The sequence below is a fragment of the Astatotilapia calliptera genome, chromosome 1 (assembly GCF_964374335.1).
Source record: "Astatotilapia calliptera chromosome 1, fAstCal68.1, whole genome shotgun sequence".
In the NCBI taxonomy this organism is placed as follows: Eukaryota; Metazoa; Chordata; class Actinopteri; order Cichliformes; family Cichlidae; genus Astatotilapia; species Astatotilapia calliptera.
In genome coordinates this window covers 29,326,242-29,341,844 of record NC_137422.1, presented here as the reverse complement: position 1 = coordinate 29,341,844, position 15,603 = coordinate 29,326,242, and the positions used below count along the sequence as shown (strand labels likewise).

At 40.2% G+C, this 15,603-nt stretch overlaps 1 protein-coding gene across 1 annotated transcript; it reads left to right on the top strand.

The window, feature by feature from the left end:
* The first annotated feature begins 13,357 nt into the window (after positions 1-13,357).
* On the top strand, positions 13,358-15,104 carry LOC145426272 (uncharacterized). Its single transcript, XM_080299902.1, has 2 exons — positions 13,358-13,996; positions 14,231-15,104. The coding sequence occupies exons 1-2, from the start codon at positions 13,770-13,772 to the stop codon at positions 14,547-14,549; spliced, it is 546 nt and encodes a 181-aa protein (XP_080156028.1). The 5' UTR covers positions 13,358-13,769; the 3' UTR covers positions 14,550-15,104.
* Positions 15,105-15,603: the final 499 nt, after the last annotated feature.

The following is a 15,603-nucleotide window of genomic DNA, read 5'->3' as shown; positions in this document are numbered from 1 at the left end:
TACAGAACAGGTATAGTGAACGAAAACGGGGGAGGGTGTGAGAGTTGTTCAGTAGAAAGGTTAAAAGTGGATGAGGAGTGCAGAGAAAGATGGAAAAGGATAAGCAAAGGTAATGTGAGGAAGGGGATGATGTAAAGATGAAAGAGGAAGCAGAATCAGAAGGTAAATGAGAGAGGAGTAAAAGTCAGAGAAAAAAGGCAGGTTTGGATTGAACAGGACAAAGTAAAGTTGAAAGTTAATTTCTTCTGCCTGTTGGCTAAGAATGGAATGAAATGAGTCCTTGGCCACATTAGTGGGAACCTGTTAGGAAGCTGACAGATGGAGGGTTAATGATGTGTAGGCGCAAGGGCAGGGCCTGTAGTTGCTAGTGAGATGATCTGTAGTGGCTGTCATAATACAGCTGAAAACTAACAGCTGAAGGAGGCAGAGGAGAATGAGAAGTGGGAGGAAGAGGAGCGAAAGGAGCAGAGTCACACCAAACCCTGAGAGTGAGCTGAGACCTTTCTCACGTTTGATCTATGTCTGGCTTTGAATGAAACATTTATTAGCTGTCCTAATCCTCAGTATTACTGCTAAGAACTCCAGCTTTAATCAATTTGATCCTCATGTGTTCTTTATTCCCCGGTGTGCTTCCCTGGACACTGAGATGAACGCAGCAAGTGCACACATGTATAAATGCACATACATTTTTTTGTTTGTTTGCATAAATATTTGATTAGCATTGACATCTGTTTTTCAGTGGATTGAGTGAATTTCTATACATGGATACCATATTAGTAAAAAAGAAAAGGTGCATGAGGACTTGTTTGGATGTAGCTGTCCATTTAAGCTGATGTGTACTGGTGTTGACCCTTGCATGAGGGTTGCGTGCCATAAGCAATTCCCCCTCCATCTTATTCCTCTCCTTTCTTCCCCCCACATGGTCCCTTCAGCAGACTGGACTGTGGTGTTACCAGTGGCCATTTTTTCCGCTACAACACATCATGTCCCTCTCACCTGCCTCCCAGTCCCAGTTTTTTTATTACTTTTTGTTTGCCTTTGTTTCCTCTCCATTCCTCTCACCTCAGTTCTTCCACCTCCACTCCCGATGTCATCGTCCTCCCTTCTTCTCTCACCTCCCTCATGCTCTCCTCTTCTTTCTCACTCCATTCCTCTTACTTTTTTTCTTCATCCAGCCTCTACATGTTCCTGGTGCTATAGTTTCTCCAGACCTTTTAATAACCCATGGTGCTTGTTTGTGCATGCAGGTGTATGTACTCGCACATTCCTGTACTTTTGCTTTTACAGTATGTGTTTATACTATGCATCCACATCTGTCCACGTGTGTGTTGTGAATCTAGAAAGAGAAGGCTGCTAATTTGCTAAGTGGTTTCATCTACTGACATAGGACAGAGATTATGCTTGGCTTCACTGCCCTAATTAAGGCAAGTCAAAGTCTGATGGAGGTGAAGACAGGTGGCCACTCTGTTTTGACCAGGTCCCACCTTTGCTTTGTTGTTGCTGTTCAAAGAGACTAAAAAATGTTTTTTAGAGTGTAGCTATGTGTGTTTGCATGCATGTAGGACTGTGTCGTTTTAGTGGAAGAAAATGGGCTGCATGTGTGCACGTGTGCATAACTGCACTTATCCTTTGTTTGCATTTGTTCGAAAGGTTTAAAGGGCCATAAAGTGAAAAGCACCCTGTTATTTGACAAACTGATTAAAGGTATCAAGTTTGTTTTCTTTGACATGGACTGAGTACATTCATCCTGATGCTGTCAGTTGCTGTCCTACTTCTTTAATTCAGGACATTTCAAATAAATTAAATTAGCTTCACTGGGGGAAGGGGGAATTCATTGCAAGAACTTTATTTCTTATAGTTTATTTTTTATAAACTATATATTTATTTCAGCCAATTCTAACTCAAAATATTGTGTTATCTCTTAAAATTTCAGGTTGTTGTTAAGTAAGGCGTCTTAAATATTTATTTTACTGTCTCACACTGAGTATTTCTATGCGAAGGTGTGTCTTTGTTTATTCAGTCTGTTAGTAAAATGATGACAAATGTCTGAAAAGCTGCAGTGTAGTTGGATGTACTGCTAGAAGACTGCAAATCCCAGAACTATGTTTTAATGAATATCTTCAGGTTACTAAAAGTGGATTAGACAATAAGAGCTGAGATATTATCAGCAGAAAGAATGGAAATTAGCAAGTGTTTTGTCACCCAAGTCTAATATCCAAGTTACATTTTTAGGCTATTATATCTTCTTAAGTTGAGCTATAGCATTTTGACAGTGTGTTATGTGGTATGTGGGTAACTCAGAGAGTTGTGCATAATGTTATTGTTTGTCTCATCTACAGTACGGCTGCTTTTTGCCACATAACTAACACAGCTTTACTAATTTGTCTAATCTTACAATACACACGGTCCTTAAATAACCCTTTAAAAAACAGAAGGTCGACATTTATAGCCAGCATTGTGTTAGGGTTTCACTCCCAACGTTCATTCATTCATTCATTCATTCATTCTCTTCTAGTGGTTAGGGTTTTCAAAGTTGTAGCTTCAATATATGAAATGAAATGATCTTTACCAACGCAGCCTATAGCAGTATTAATTTTATTAAAGAAAAAAAGAAGAAGAACCTGTTGAAAAAATTGTAAGGCACTAAGTGATTTACAGTTCAAAAAGTGTTTTAAAACACACATACGCACAAACACACACACAAACATAACAAACTGATCTCAGAGGACTTAAATGAGAGAACTATATGCTAGCAGCACAAACATTTATAAATGCAAAATGACTTGATGTTGTGAGGTGATGGAAGCCATAAGAAATGGTTGTGTGATTTATGTGTTAAGTGTAGAGTGGATGAAAATTGTGGCATTTTTATTTCAGTTGTGGGTGCTCTATCAGTTTCATCTTGTGAAGAATAAAACACTAACATTTTACGTACACTTGTTTCATGGCTATGGTTCTTCTGCCAATACATTTTCGACTACCTGAAGTTTTTTTGTTAGATTTCTGCTCTCGGTGATTATGGAATCCAAAAATTATTCCAAAAATATTTTTGAATAGTAGCCTGATTTTTAATTAAATTAAATTATTTTAGTCCTCAATTGTTGTTTGTACTCCAGTGTTACATGAAAATGACAACAAGTTATGTTATGTTATATTATTATGGGCAGTGCACATATGGAACAGCAGGTGGGGCTGTTGAGGTTTATTTTAGGTTTGTAGTATAAAGGATTTCTTGCCATCTGCCCATCCATATTCCTTTTGTTTTCCATTCAGTTTTAGCAGTGAAAGCAAGGTTTCCTCTTCTACTCATCCACCATAAATGGAGAAGATAGGGAAGCCTGTGCTGCTCACAGAAAAGAGATTTCAAAATTAATTATTAAATGCTTAAACCCTAACTTCATCCTTCTGTGGTCTTTATCTAAATGGTGGCGTATCAGCAAATTATTGCTGTTTCTCTCTTTGCTTTTTTAAGATTGAGACGTTTTACATTTACTGTTTGGGATTGTAGCATTTTTTATAGTTATTGTAGTATCTTTTATTTCATTCTTATCAAAGTAAAAGATACCCCGACTTGAGTTGAGGAAAATTTCTTGTGCTTTTCATTCAGTTTTTCTAGGTGCGGTGGTGAGAGATTTGTCTGTGTTTTAGGTTTTAATCTGGTATGGAGCCACATATTTTTCCATCTTTTGCCTACTCCATTCATGATATTCCTTCAGGTGGTTTGTGTGTAATCTTGCTGAGATGTAAACATTCATACAAACTAGAACTGAAACAAACCCACACAGAAACCACTGGTGGTGGAAGGCCTCAGCAGAGGTACCAGTGAAACCACTACTTTTATCTTAAAAGTACCTCTAAACTGTAGATTTTGTACGACAGATATAAATGTTTTGTTATTTTTAATGTGATAGGTAGGAGTTTAAATTGGGTCCTGTTTAATTTTCCATACACTCAAATTCAAGAGGCTCAGAGTTGTTGTTGTTTTTCTGTAAACCATTCTCTCGCGTGTTCTTTTATGATCTTCTGCATAGGACTACTGATGCAATTTAGCTTAAGCTAGCTCTGGTACAATGCCTTGAATGGCAACACTTATGTTAATATTGTAAATGGTCCCTTTTCAAATAAAATAACCTACAAAAGATGTACTGTACATAGCCATGTGGGTGGAAAATATCAAATATTCAATACATATATCTTTATTTTCTCACAACAAAATAGTGATGGAGTGTGGCTCCATCCAGGCGTGTTTGTTTATGCAAGCAGGCAGGCAGGCCCAGGTATCGCAGTTACAGTGGTGTTGTGCTATGCGGTGGTGTGCATGATTATCGACCAGCGTGTCATGCAGGATAAGGCCCAGTGTGCCTCTGTTGACTGCTTTGCGGTCAGCACTGCAGGGAGCAGGATTGTGGTTAGTCTACAGACAGCCAAGGCTGTGTAAGAAGATCATCTGTGTGAGCGAATGAGTGTGTGTTTTTCTTCTACTGTGCTAGACTCTTCGTCTATTGTCTTCATGCTTTGTTCCTTCCACTCCAAGCTAATTTTTCTACTGCTTGACTTAGTTTTGTCTCTTTGTTTTTAATTTTTTTAAATCTTTGTGCAATTGTTCAATTTCCTACCACATCATTTGCACAGATTCTTAAAATACACATGCACTTTCACTGTTGAGCATTTGGGAATTGCCTAAGGCTTCAAACAAGCCACCAGTACTAATGGCCTTGCTGCCCGAGAGTCTATGCCCGTACCAGAGCGTATAATTTAATATGCAATAAACATTCTATCCAATCATCTTACAGCTTGACTAACTGAGTTGTCATAGAAAAAAACTATAAAATATGTCAATTGAGCATGTTCTTCTTCTACCTCCTCCTCTTTCCTTTGTTTGTCTTACTTATAGTAATATTTGTTAACCCCATTCGCTTTTTTTGTCCCTCCTCTCTGCACATACACAACATATACGTTCCACACTGACCACATACATGTGCAAGATTTGGGCCCTCTGGCTGACGCTAATGGATGGCTCTCATAAATGCCAAGAGCTTTGCACAGGAAAGGCAGAGATGGAGTTTTTGCTATGCTCTGATTCTCCCCTGTCCCGATGATACCACTGTTCCAGAGAGCTTCATAAATTCTTCATGGGGCCAAGCACTAAACACAAACAATATCTGACGGAGGTTTGCCACAGGCATGCTCCGAGCACCCTAAACATCCTTTTTCTGTCCTCCCTCAGTATGTTTCGCAAGCTTGAGTGGCTTCGATACATCCGTGGTGGAATGGGGACATCTTATTCAACATCAAGTCAATTGTCCGATGTGATGTATTTAATGTTTACTTTGCCTGATTCTTGTCATGACACATTGTGCTATTGATTATAGTGTAGTTAATGCACTTTTGCACAAATTTTCACAACACAATTGAAACTAGAAGGCTTTATTCTGGCCTGAATGGATGGAGGCTACAGTCATCTGTTTTTGGTAACCATGGAAATTGACTGTATAAATACATTTACACAAAACATTTCTGTTCAAGCATTTTATTGGCCAAACATTAGTTAATCATCACGCACTTCCGAACGCATGACCTAAGAACAATCTGGTGACCTGGTTTCTACAAACCCAATTCCAAAAAAGTTGTGAAGCTGTGTAAAATGTCAATAAAGACAGAATGCAAAGATTAGCAAATCTCATAAACCCATATTTTATCAACAATAGGAAACAGTAAACAATCTGAATGTTTAGACTGAGAAAATGTACTTTTATATTGGACCATTTTGAATTCAGTGGAAAAGGAAGTGAAAAGAAACAGCTACAGGAACAGTTTGAAACCATCCATCCATCCATCCATTCGCTTCCGCTTATCCTTTTCAGGGTCGCGGGGGGTGCTGGAGCCTATCCCAGCTGTCATAGGGCGAGAGGCGGGGTACACCCTGGACAGGTTGCCAGTCTGTTGCAGGGCCAACACACAGGGACAGACAACCATTTGCACTCACATTCATTCGAACATTCACACATAGTGGCAATTTGGATTATCCAATTAACCTATCCCCACAAGCTGCATGTCTTTGGATGGTGGGAGGAAGCCGGAGTACCCGGAGGGAACCCACGCAAACACGGGGAGAACATGCAAACTCCACACAGAAAGACCCCGGCCTGGTGTTGGAATTGAACTCAGGACCTTCTTGCTGTGCGGCAACAGTGCTAACCACCGTGCCACCGTGCTGCCACAGTTTGAAACCATTTAGGATAATTGGCAACATAGCAGTGAAATGATTAGGTATAAAACTGTAAAACATTTCAGTTTCTCATCATACAGTGTGTAACATCAGAAGATTCCTAAAGATTATAACTATGATCTTCATCCCATCAGGTGGCACTGTAATATGTCACACAAGCGCCTTGAGGCGACTTTTGTTGTGATTTGGCGCTATATAAATAAAATTGAATTGAATTGAATTGAATAAAAATTTGGGATGATTCTGTCATAGAAATCATTGCATGGGCTCTGTAACTTTCCAGAAGTCATTGTTTGCTGTGCCATCCACAAATGCAGGTTAAAGGTCTATCATGCAAAGCACACTTAAAAAGAACTTAGAGAAAGTGGAAAACTGTTCTGTGGTCAGACGAACTGAAATATAAATTCCTGAATGCAGCATCCTCCAGCTTGCTTTCAGCACTCAGGTCAAAAGATTGCAATTCTGATGGTAGGAGGCTGCAATAGTGCCTATGGAATGGACAGCTTGCAAATCTGGATGGGCACCATCACTGCTTATGGTTATATTTTAGATCAACATAAGATCCAATCCACATGACAACTTTTTACAGGGAAGCCTTTGCATATTTCAGCAAGGCAATGCTAAATAACATACTACATCTATTATAGCAGCATGGTTGCTGAACTGACCTACCTTGAGTCCAGATCTTTGACCAACTGAAAACATTTGGCATATTTCTCCTGTTTTGGCTTCCCTTCATTGGCTTCCTGTTAAATCCAGAATTGAATTCAAAATCCTGCTCCTCACATACAAGGTCTTAAACAATCAGGTCCCATCTTATCTTAATGACCTTGTAGTACCATATCACCCTATTAGAGCACTTCGCTCTCGCTCTGCAGAACTACTTGTTGTTCCTAGAGTATTTAAAAGTAGAATGGGAGGGAGAGCCTTCAGTTTTCAGGCCCCTCTTCTGTGGAACCAGCTTCCAGTTTGGATTCTGGAGACAGACACTATCTCTACTTTTAAGATTAGGCTTAAAACGTTCCTTTTTGCTAAAGCATATAGTTAGGGCTGGACCAGGTGACCCTGAATCCTCCCTTAGTTATGCTGCAATAGACGTAGGCTGCCGGGGATTCCCATGATGCATTGAGTTTTTCCTTTCCAGTCACCTTTCTCACTCACTATGTGTTAATAGACCTCTCTGCATTGAATCATGTCTGTTATTAATCTCTGTCTCTCTTCCACAGCATGTCTTTTATCCTGTCTTCCTTCTTTTACCCCAACCGGTCGCAGCAGATGGCCGCCCCTCCCTGAGCCTGGTTCTGCCGGAGGTTTCTTCCTGTTAAAAGGGAGTCTTTCCTTCCCACTGTCGCCAAAGTGCTTGCTCATAGGGGGTCATAAGATTGTTGGGTTTTTCTCTCTATCTATGAAGCGCCTTGAGGCGACTTTTGTTGTGATTTGGCGCTATATAAATAAAATTGAATTGAATTGAATATCATAAAAAGAAAAATGACAAAGAAGACCGAGTACTGCTTAGCAGTTGAAATCCTCTATCACAAACCTCACACCACAAAACTCCAGGTCTCCCAAAATTTCAGTCACTGGTCTCGTCAGTTCCCAGATATTTATGGACTTAAAGAAGATGTGGTAAACATGTCCCTGTTACCCAAAGTTAGTCAATATTTTTCTTTAAAATTATAAAAAAAAATTCACTGGATATGCTTTTTAATTTCTATTGTGAATATAATACGGGTTTATGAGATTTGGAAATCATTGCTTTCTGTCTTTTTACACAGCATCCCAACTTTTTTGGAATTGTGGTTGTAAATTGTAAATGTATAGTAGTCTATATGTCTGTAGACAAAACCTTGTTTACGCCTGCATGTAAAGCTGTGCTTAGTATTGTTATCAAGATATAAACTAATATATCATGAGCCTGTAGTTTTAATTCATCTATATTTTATTAACATCAGCAAACGAATTAGCTAAAGCTGTTATGCCTCTGTCTGTATATTGTCTACTGACATGCACATTGTGATTAATGAATTTGTTTGAATAACACCAGGACCCCTTTAACCCAGAGCTTGAATGCCTAATTAGTTTTTATCAAATGCTCTCTCCTGCCTTGTCTTGATTTATGTCACTTCATACATTACAGGACAAGAGGCACTTCGCACTGTCTTGCAAATGAAAGCTCTCCATCATCTCATCATCAGCACCTCATGCAGCAAACTCATTAAAATTCAAATTCAGAACAATTTTGTTTCCTTTGATTGTACAGATGAGCTAATAAACAACATAGGTTTTAGTTATAGTACTAATAAATACTGTCATGCCAGCAGTCGTCTCATGCTGAAAGATAGTAACAATATTGATTTTAACTCTCTTTGGTGATTTTACTCATCTGTCTCTGCGGCTCATACTAATGATGAGGAGTGCGGTGAGATCAGATGTGTTGCTCATTCATTTTCTAGGATGAAGTGGTCATTTCTTTACACAGATGTCTTGAGAGCTATTAGTCATTCGGGGCTTCCTGTGTTTAATTCTGTGGGTTATTTTTCAAATTTGAAAAGTTTGGGACTTACAGCAATTATGTAGAGCACCAGAAGAGAGCAGACTAAAATTTGCAATATTTTTTCATATTTTAAAAGCCAAAGCAAGAATACCAGCTGGCCATTAGTGTACTATGCTGGGCATGACATTAAGAAGCAAAGCCGGATTTGTCACATTTTGTTTGGGACTGTAGCTGCCAAGGTCTCTATTCCTTGTCAGCATTGCTCTTCATTTATTACATGATGAGTGCTCACCGGTTCGGCCCTTTTGCTTCTGTTAACCAGCATCCTTAATAATGGGCGGTGGTGGCACAGACATCTTTCACTAGTCGACTTGTCATTAACTAAAAGCATTGTGGAGCTTTACTTCCAATTACCACTCCTCTCACAGCTTACATAAATCACGCGTTGTCGTCTTTCATGAGCTACAGTCTTGTCTGGTTTTCTCTGGTCTCTCTCCAGGCCCCCACAGTCGCTCTTTCCGCTCTGTGTCGGACTTTGTTCACCTGCATGCTCTGAGGAGGTTCATACACCATCATTATGAGGTGTAACTTTACCTCTCAACTTGTTCTCCTTTATATTGAGTGCAAACAGTGCTTTGATTGCAGGAGGTTTAGGCCAGAGCAACAACAGAGACCTCTCATCATTTAAGCTGTTATGATCTTTTAATGGTCTTCTATTACTGTATCGTTATGCTAAAAGCCACCAGTCACTGCTGTGGCGTCTCACTTTGATATCACTTTCATTAAGAAGAGGCCAGGATCATTTGTAGTGGCACTGAAGTCATTTGTTGGGGGTGTGTGAATATGTTTGTGGATGTGTGTGTGCCTTTGTGTTTATAAAGCAGACTCGCTGAGGTGCAGTGTATTTTTATCTGGATCATCGATCTGTTTCAACCTCCCCCCTCTCCTTCTGGGTGTAGAAGCCTTGACCTTCAGTGTGGGAGGTATCAGTGAGCCATGTGACCTCCGCTCTGGGCCAGTGCTACGCCACAATTTGCTAATACACACAGTCTCACACACACCTGCTTGCACATGCAAAATAACTTGAGTGTTGTGGATGAAATAACAGAAAAAAAAATTGGTAAAATGTTGAAAATATGATATTCTTTTTCATCTCTGCCTGCACATTCTATCTATCTATCTATCTATCTATCTATCTATCTATCTATCTATCTATCTATCTATCTATCTATCTATCTATCTATCTATCTATCTATCTATCTATCTATCTATCTATCTATCTACCTACCTACCTACCTATCTAAACACACAAGCAAGCACATACACACAATAACACACATGGATAGGGTCAGGGTCTCGAAACACAAGATTTCTGTTGTCTTTGTTTGTCGTCAGCACCTTCTCAGGCGGTTGAGGTTTCGCCTTCTCCGGAATCAGTTGTGCGCTGCAAGGGGGTCCATCTATGTGTGTTTGCGTAGCAGAGTCTGTAAGGTATATTGTGTCCCTGTATGTGTGTGTCTGTCTATGTGTCTGTGTGTGTGTGTGTTGAGGAGGAGGTGGAGGGCTCAGTAGCTGCAGGGCCCTGTATTGATGTCCGCTGCTTCCCCCCCGAGGCCCAGCTCTGTGGGATAGTGTGTCAGTAGGACAAAGGCATGGCGCCATCCGTCCTGCTCTACGGGCCAGTAACTAGAATTAATTACAAACCAATCGAATCTGCTGCAGCCAATTGGTAAACTAATTGGTAATTTCAGCTGCCCATCTAGCCATGGATGGGCATCTAGCTGTGGCCATTGGTGCTGGTGTTCTCGGTGGAAACCCTTCAGATGGACTTTTGTAGTCTGTCCCACACAAAGCAAACCTTTTAGCTTTAGGCCAAGCCAAAAGCTCAGTTGTTAGAGTGTTACAGAAATAACCGATGACAGCTTTGGTTCAGTCATAGTTCACTTTTCTGCCTGTTAGCATTTTTTATGTGAAGGGTGTGGTTGTCAGAAACATTTTTTGTATATTTTTGGTAAAGACATGCATATTTTCTAATAATTACAATAATAATAATACATTAAATTTGATTCACATAGCACAAATCAATATCTCAAAATAAGAACCAACAGCTACACTGACAAGGACATACTGACATGGTTCAAATGACAACTACTAGTCCTTCTTTTGGATATTTCTCTTTCAAAAGCATCAGAGGGTCTCACTGTTTCTAACAAAAATATTATTGGAACACATTAAAAACCTTTTTTCCAAACTTTGGAGAGACTTACCTCTGCATGTCCAGCCAACTCTAGAATAAAATTGGTTTCAGATTTAATTTTCCATAGAGTTAAAGCCTGAATTTGGAAGGGTTGGCAACGTGTTGGCATTGAGACACACTGTCAGTCATACTGGCCCCTTTGTGACAAAATGTGATTTTTGTAATTAGGTGAACTAACCATTTCAAATTGGTCCAGACCTCTCAAAGTCACATCTTATTTAGGCAGACAGCACCAGTCAGGACATGCTCCAGTGGCCCTTGCCTGCCCCAGCTTCTTGTTGCTTGTGTTGTAGAAGTGGTCGACACGAGCTTCAGGTTACAGCCCACTCCGACGTGGCCTAATGATAGGGCATGATAGAGCTACTGCTCCTACTGATCCCATCTCGACATTCCCCACAAATAAGCCCATTAGCTGGAATGGATGCCCCAGTCCTTCTGGCCCATTCAAGAATTTCCTAACTCTGGGATAAATAAATTATATCCTATTTTATCGTCTTTCTATAGCCTTAGTAATAGGTATAAATGGTGCTATGAAATCGTCTTAGATAAAGTTGTTCAAGACAAATTGTAATTTCTTAAAATAGTGCATTGGTGCTTGTGGTTTTCTCCTGGTGACGTCATTTCTCACTCAAATGTCAGTCCTGCCTTTGATTGACTGAGCAAAGTCCCCAAAAAGGACAGTTGTCTGTGTTTCAGTCAGCCGTCAACATGTCTGGCTCTTGCCATTTGGGAGGAAGTGCACGAGGGAGGATGAAAGGCATGTCAAGGTGCCAGGTTTCTGGAAGAACATCAATCTCCCAATTAGGCCTGAAATAACCTGGCCTGGCCTGACACTTCCTGTGTGCCTGAGCATGAGAAAACGAAAAAGGAGTGGGAGTGCAGGATGCAAAAGGGAAAGTGTGAAGGATGAAAAATGAAACTGAAAGGAGGAGAGTGAAAGGAGCCCTGGACCTGTCTGTAAAATGGAACAAGTGAGTCCGTATTATAAGGGAGTCACTGGAATACAAATATACAGTCTGCTCCTGTGCGGATTTTCTTAAATGCTGAAATTTAAGAAAAATGGCTACACTGAAACAAATATAAAATAAAATTTATGAGAAGGTTTAAGATATTTGTAAATTATTGTCCATAGTACACATCTTTCATGGAGTCAAGATGAAGTTCTTGGGAAATATGTTAATGTTTTACCTTTACCTAATGTTTTCATCCACATAACCCTATAAGGTTATGGGGCAGTTTCAACTGCAGGAAAATGGCAACTCAGTTACATCTTGGCAGCATTTTTAAAACAGATGGTTGTGGCTCAACTCTGACTGGTGAAATTTAGGATACCAGCAGTTCTCGTTATTTCATTTATTACACTCATCAACATAAATATTCCCACTTAGGTGAACACAACAAATCCTCATGCAGCAAAAGTTTAGGCAGGTCCACAGCCTCCATACACCCAAGTGATCATAAAATTATATTGTTACCCTGTGGGTCTGATGTAGGTTAAACAAACAGATATTTGGAAAAAGAAAAACATTCACGACATTTCGTGCCTGCTGCTAACTCGTGGAGGTTAATGGCAGCTAACAACAGTTAGTTAGTCACAATAAATTGTAATTATTTTAGAAGTCAGACTTGAGCAGCTATAGATAAGTGTTATATAACACAGGACTTCTAAGTTTTGCAGAAAATGGTGGATTATTGTGTCACCTGAATCTCCAATAGCTAAATGGCATTTTCACACATAATTAAAAATGTATGTCAGCCTTCTTATCTGGTAGGTGTAGAATTACTACATCAGCTTTTTGCTTCTTCACCTCAATTCTTTAATGATGTGGTAAACAATCCAACAAGACACTGAAGTCTTGGTACCAGTCACCATGTTAGGAGTTCAACTAACTAGAAAAAAAGACAAAAACATACTCGCAACACACACACACACACACACACACACACACACACACACACACACACACACACACACACACACACGACCTCTGTAGCTTCTGTCATAAACACAGGTGGTCAATGGACTAAGCAGTATTTCAAAGTAATCCACCAGTTTATTGGCTTAAACAGAATGACCAGTACACCCATAAATTGATTAAGACATAAAAGTGCAAGCTTTTAAGTAGGTATCCCCTCCCCCAATTTGTGCTTTCAGCACAGACTGTACATTGATTACCTTACTAGTCCTTAGCATGGGTTCTAGTCTTTTTGTTTCCCCCAAGAGTAATAACTCAGTTTACTGATGTAGAAATGCATTTTACATGAGCTGTTTTGCAGTATTACAAAGATTCCCAATGGGGTGAGTTAGTAACTGAGAGCTCTACTCACCATCATAGATGCCATTCATACATTTCAACAAAGATTTCTATTAATATTACAGTTTTTGCCCGTTGCTTGAACACTATAAACCCATGCTCAGACTAAAGTAACACAACGTGAAGCTTTTGTTACCATACCTCAAACACATGTACCCATACCTTAAACAAAAGCGCTGCTTTGCACCCCAGTACCAATTATGCAACACTCCTACTCCTTTATGCAACACACCTACCCCTTTATGCAACACACATGGTCCTGCATGCTACACTCTATTTCATACATAAGACACTTCGCTCACAAAATGAAATCTCAGGGTGCCATTCGGAAAACACATGTATCCAAAATACAAAACACATCGGATAATTGCAACCACTCAAATACACACCTGAAGGCACGTACTTGCAAAACCGAACACCAATTAGCCAACTACAAAAAGCCCTCAGCGTAGCCATTTCAAGAACTTTGCAAGCATGGATGGAGGGAGAGCAAGAGGAAGAGGTAGAGGAGGAGGAGGAAGAGGAGGAGAAGGCCGAAGAGGCCATGAACGGACCCATATTTCTGATGAAATAAGAGCAACTTTGGTGGACCATGTCATCAACCATGGCCTGACTATGAGGGAAGCTGGGCAGAGAGTCCACCCACATCTAAGCCGCTTCACAGTGGCATCTGTAATACGAACATTCCGACTAGAAAACAGGTATGTCTTCACCTCCATACCTTCTGCTCTACTCAGATGGTTTCATAGCACTGTTCTACAGTATATCACATTACCATATCAAGTGTACGGGGTGCTAATGCTCCTTTTGCAGCCAAAGTGGCTGATTCCTCATATTGAAGTACAGTGTTGTACAGTGGATGACACAGTACATACAGTAAAGTACTGTAAGAAAAATAAGCAAACCGATGACAATATGTGGTTGTATTCCTCCAGAATGACCCGAAGACCTTCTGGGGGAGGACGGCAACGCCTGTTCACACAACAGCAGGAACTTGCCGTTGTGGACCTAGTGAGGGCAGACAATGCCATCCGTCTCCACCAGCTACGACGGAAAATACTTGCAGACAGGCGAGTGTTCAGCAACATAAACCATGTGAGCATCACCACCATCAGACGCATCTTGGGTAAACTCAGCATCACCATGAAGCAGCTCTACAGAGTCCCATTCGAGAGGAACAGTGACAGGGTTTCGACATGCAAGAGGGTATTTTCCCCGGTGCCCAGCGGGAGAGGACACTGCTTGCGATGTTGATGAGGTCCTGTGGCCAGACCCCAACAGACGGCGGGATCCATGAGCCCACTTATGCACAATTGTCATGGTTTTTTGTGTTTACAGTATAGTGTTTTTTCTATTGCAGTATTATTGTGTTGTGGTTTTTTTTTTTTTTGCTTTATCTGAATTCATGGTACTGCGATGTACACTATTGAGTAGGTCTATTTGCGTTTTTGGTTGTTTGGAAATGTGTCTCCTGTAAATGTGCCTTCTGAATACACAATGGAAATCAAGGACTGCAGTGTTTTATGTAAAGAAGACTAGTGTGTTCCCCCTGATCTGTAAGTGTTTGCATATGATGCAAGTATGTGTCATTTTGTCAACAGAGTTACATTTTGACAGAGGAATGTTAGGTTTTGACAGCAGAGTTTAGGTTTTGGGAGTGGAGTTTCATTTTGGCACAGATGTGTATGGTATATTTCCCAGTGTTGTGTCGTGTTTACTTGTGTTTAGAGTTTTGGCACAATGAGCGACGTTTTGCCAAATGTGTTCAAGCAACGGGCAAAAACTGTAACTGCCCTTAAAAGCAAAGATCTATATTGAGCAGGATATATGGCCTTTGGATCTTTGATCTTGAGATGTCTGTGAATTTAACTCTTTCCCACCGTTAAAACCCCAAAATCATGCCAGATCACGAATCCCTTGATTTACAGCGTTCAGCAACACAAGAAAATGTGACCTGACCTACCCTAAATTTTCCAAAATTAGTGTCCACAGAAATGTCATGAACGTAAGCTGGTTTTACTGAGATCACATGCTAGAGTTTCTGCCTTGTAAAGACTTGTGTTCTCACATCAAACACTTGTGCTCAGAGCATAACAGCTGAGTTCAGTTTTAGGGTGGAATTTCTCAGAGCAGGAGTGAGATCAAGAGTTTCCACAGATTAAGTTAACACTGCTGATCTGTGCAGGATAAACAGGAATCGCAAACCTTATTAGAGGCACATTCCCTTCTCAGATGCCCAGTCTGCACTGTTAGGATCTCCTAGTTAGGCCAGTGAAACAAGATGGATGATCAATGGCTTGTCTGAAAA

Bases quoted from the DNA above. Each gene is read 5' to 3' on its own strand.
- LOC145426272 (XM_080299902.1), top strand. From the start codon at position 13,770: ATGGATGGAGGGAGAGCAAGAGGAAGAGGTAGAGGAGGAGGAGGAAGA. The intron at 13,997-14,230 runs GTATGTCTTCAC...GTATTCCTCCAG, and splicing joins ACATTCCGACTAGAAAACAG to AATGACCCGAAGACCTTCTG.